The 3177-nt window shown below is 61.7% G+C and overlaps 1 protein-coding gene across 1 annotated transcript in view; it reads right to left on the bottom strand.

Annotated features, from left to right (window-relative positions):
- The window catches only part of ABLIM3 (actin binding LIM protein family, member 3), a 64417-nt gene that overhangs the window by 8522 nt on the left and 52718 nt on the right, over nt 1-3177 (bottom strand). Inside the window, exons 8-11 of the mRNA XM_009318561.1 lie at nt 2813-2871; nt 2170-2241; nt 1636-1791; nt 446-475 (exon numbers count right to left, since the gene is read on the bottom strand). Coding sequence (XP_009316836.1) covers nt 446-475; nt 1636-1791; nt 2170-2241; nt 2813-2871 — 317 coding nt within the window. The remainder of the gene's footprint in view (nt 1-445; nt 476-1635; nt 1792-2169; nt 2242-2812; nt 2872-3177) is intronic.

Here is a 3177-nt window from a genome sequence, read left to right as displayed (position 1 = left end):
ATGCTCTGTGGTGGCACATGCCAGGCAGCGTGCGTGTCATCCTCTGTGGCTGGAGGGGGTCCCCACGCTGCTCTGCCTCCCCGCTGCCAAAGTGCAGGCAGCAAAGCCCAGGGTTTGGGACCAGGTGACAGTGTTCAGCCAGAGGCTTTCACCGCCTTGCCTGGAGATCGTCCCCTTCCCCTGCGCTTGTTCCCAGTTACTGGGGTCCCCCTCCAGGGGGCAGAAGCTGTACCCTGGGTCCACTCTGCCCGGGAGGGCTTGCATGCTGCTCTTCCCGGGGCCTGAAGGACAAGACCCTCCTGGCCAGGGTCTCCACATCTCCCTGCACCTCAGGGCAGCACCGGGGTGGGGGATGCTCAGCAGAGCCCCGGCGGTCCCTGGGCAGAGGGACACCCTGCAGCGGCAAGCAGGTGACAGACCCCCTGGTGCCCACCGGGGGCATTACCTGCGAGTACGGGGAGAGGGTCCCCAGGGACTGGAGGCAGCAGGAGGCAAAGGGGGGAGAGAGAGACAGCACACAGTTAAGGGGAGCAGTGACAGACAGGGGTCCCACAGCGGCTCATTTTCCCCATGTTACAGACTCATCACAGCTGCCAGGCAGTGAGGCAGCTGGTGGCACAGCCAGAGCCAAACTGTGGCAGGACGCTGGGCAGGGAGCCCCTGGCCCGGGGGTGGGAGCTGGCATGAGGATGGCACCTCTGGAATGGGCAGCCTGCACCCCTTCTCAGAGACCTCGGTGGTGCAGTTGCAAGGGGGGGGAAGGTGGCTGCTGGCCCCGTGGTGCTCCACAGCGGGCCACGGCCATGCTGCCTGCACCATCACCGGGTGGGCTGGAGGAAACCAGACTTGTGACAAGCCTTGGGACTGGAGATGTAAGAGATGCTGCTGCTGGCCATTACAAAGTCTTCTTCCAGGACCACCTCAGGTCCCCCATCCCTGTGCGAGCTGCTCAGACCCTCTTCTTCCACGGACTTACTGAAATCATCCAGCAGCCCCAGTCTGCCTGGGGGAGTGGAGCAGGGCAGTCCCGTGCCATGTGCTGCTTGGGCATCATCTCATCACATGCTTGCAAAAACACACTGATCAAGCCCCCTTCCCGACTGCGGGGCCAGCACCCAGCAGGGGCAGCCCTGCTGTGCTCCAGAGATGCCATGCTGGGGCTGGGTGGCCAGGAGGATTGCCTGCCAGGGGCTAGGCTTTGGGCTGAGCCTGCTGGCCGTTTGTCCCTCCACCCTGGAAAGATGCACATGTGCTGCGTGCCCTCCTCCTCTCCTGCTGCGGGCTGCGATGGGCGAGCTCCCTGCCACATCACTCCTGAGGGTGGCGTCTCCTCCCGTGCAGCGTGGTCTATCCCTGCACATCCAGTCTGCGGCACAGCGTGGGCAGGGTGCTGCCATCAGCTGATAAGGTCACTGGTTTCTTTCTTACTCTACAGCAGCAGCACCAAGATTTCTCTTCCAGCCCAGGCCCTTTTCCCAGTGATGGGGAGCCTCCAGGAGAGGTCTTATCCCCGCTCCTGCCTCCCTACAGTATTCCCATTGGAGTGAGCGAACGCACATGCAGTTTTCCCCATTGCCCCAAAACGGGGTCCGGCTCCCTGCGCAGCCTGGCACTGGGCGTATCGAGACTCAGTACCTCCCCATAGCTATATCGCTCCAGCGTCTCATCCGATGTGTATCTGTGATAGGGCTCGTAGGAAATGAGGTCAGGACGCTGCACTTCATAGATAGCTTTAATCTTGGGAAGAGCTGCCAGGTCTTTGTAATTAAGGATCTCATTATCCACTTTAGCCTAGGGAGAGGGAGAGACAGAGACAGAGAGATGGAAAGGAAGAGGAGGAGAGAGGGGAGGGGAGGCTGGAGCACACAGTGCACAGCCAGCACAGAGCAGACAGAGCCCACTGTCACCCTGGCAGCAGGAAGAGGTAAGAGGAGATGCCCAAGAGGCAGCAGTGGGAAGAGGCAGAGGAGCTGGGAGGGTGGGACTCTGCCCCTCCGAGTGCTCCCAGTCTGTGCCAACTGCAGTGCCAGCACAGCTTGTCTGCGCTGTCTGGGCTCATCCTCGGGGGATGCTTCATGCTGCAGAGTGGCATTGGGAGCTGTTACTCCCTTCCCTCCAGCCAGAACATCTGTCCTGCTTCACACAGACGAGGGGCAGAGCTGTACTTACGCAGATGACACGGTTCGGGGAGCCGATGCTGGAACCGGGGGGCGAGATGGAGGTTTCCGATGTCCTTCTGTGCTGTGGAGGCAGAAAAGCGCAGGACAGGTGAGAGCACAGTGGGGAGGGACTCCTGAGCAGGCACAGTGCTGGGTGCAGCAAGCACATCGTTGGTTTTGGGGCTGAATTTCACTCAAGGTCCTGTTCCTCTGCCCTTTCATCTGCTTGCTGCCAGTGCCCATGGCCATTGCAGGCTGCTCTGCTTTGTGTCCTGGTCTCTCTCAGGGCCAGATCCGGAGTCAGGTGAGTGGCCCGGCTAGAGCCAGCAGGCAGCTGTCCCTGTGGCCAGCTGGGCACAGAGAGGGAGCAACAGCTCGAGGGGCACAGGGGGTCGGCGAGAGGACTGCTGTGCCCCCTCCGTGGCTGTGGCATGGGCTGGTGACAGCCAGGAGGCAGGTCCCCACTAACAGTCTCGGCCATGGCCACCCGCCATCCTCTGAGCGGCAGGGACAGAGCTCGTGCCAGTGTTGGGAAGCCACCCTGGGCTTGGACATTGCCACAACAGTTCACCTCCAGCAGGGACTCAGGACTTAGGGGCAACATCACCTGGGATATGCCACCTCTCAGAGATGCCCCTCACCCTGCTCCCTACCTTTAGCTTCTTCTCTGCTCTGGCCGCCTGCTTGCAGATTGGGTGCCACACTTCAGAGCCTGCAACACGGCAAAGAGAAAGTGTTTCAGCTCCACACACAGCTCACCCCTGCTGCTAGAGATCATCCAGCTCCCTCTGCCATGGGATCATCCAGCTCCCTCCGCCATGGGGGAGTCCCATCCTGTCCCTGCCACCTCCAGCACCGACCTGCAGCCCGTGGATCCCAGGGAGGATGTGTTGGTGCTCTCCCCAGCAGCAGCTGCACTGAGCAACCAGTGTTATAGGCGTGCAACCCCTGCATGCGGGGGGTGGGGGGGGCGCAGCTCCTGGGGGGGAACCCTGCAGGGACTGCCGGTAGGAACTGG

The sequence above is a fragment of the Pygoscelis adeliae genome, unplaced genomic scaffold (assembly GCF_000699105.1).
Source record: "Pygoscelis adeliae isolate BGI_AS28 unplaced genomic scaffold, ASM69910v1 Scaffold42, whole genome shotgun sequence".
NCBI lineage: Eukaryota > Metazoa > Chordata > Aves > Sphenisciformes > Spheniscidae > Pygoscelis > Pygoscelis adeliae.
Note: the sequence above shows the minus strand (reverse complement) of the source record. Positions and strands in the feature narration are given on the sequence as shown.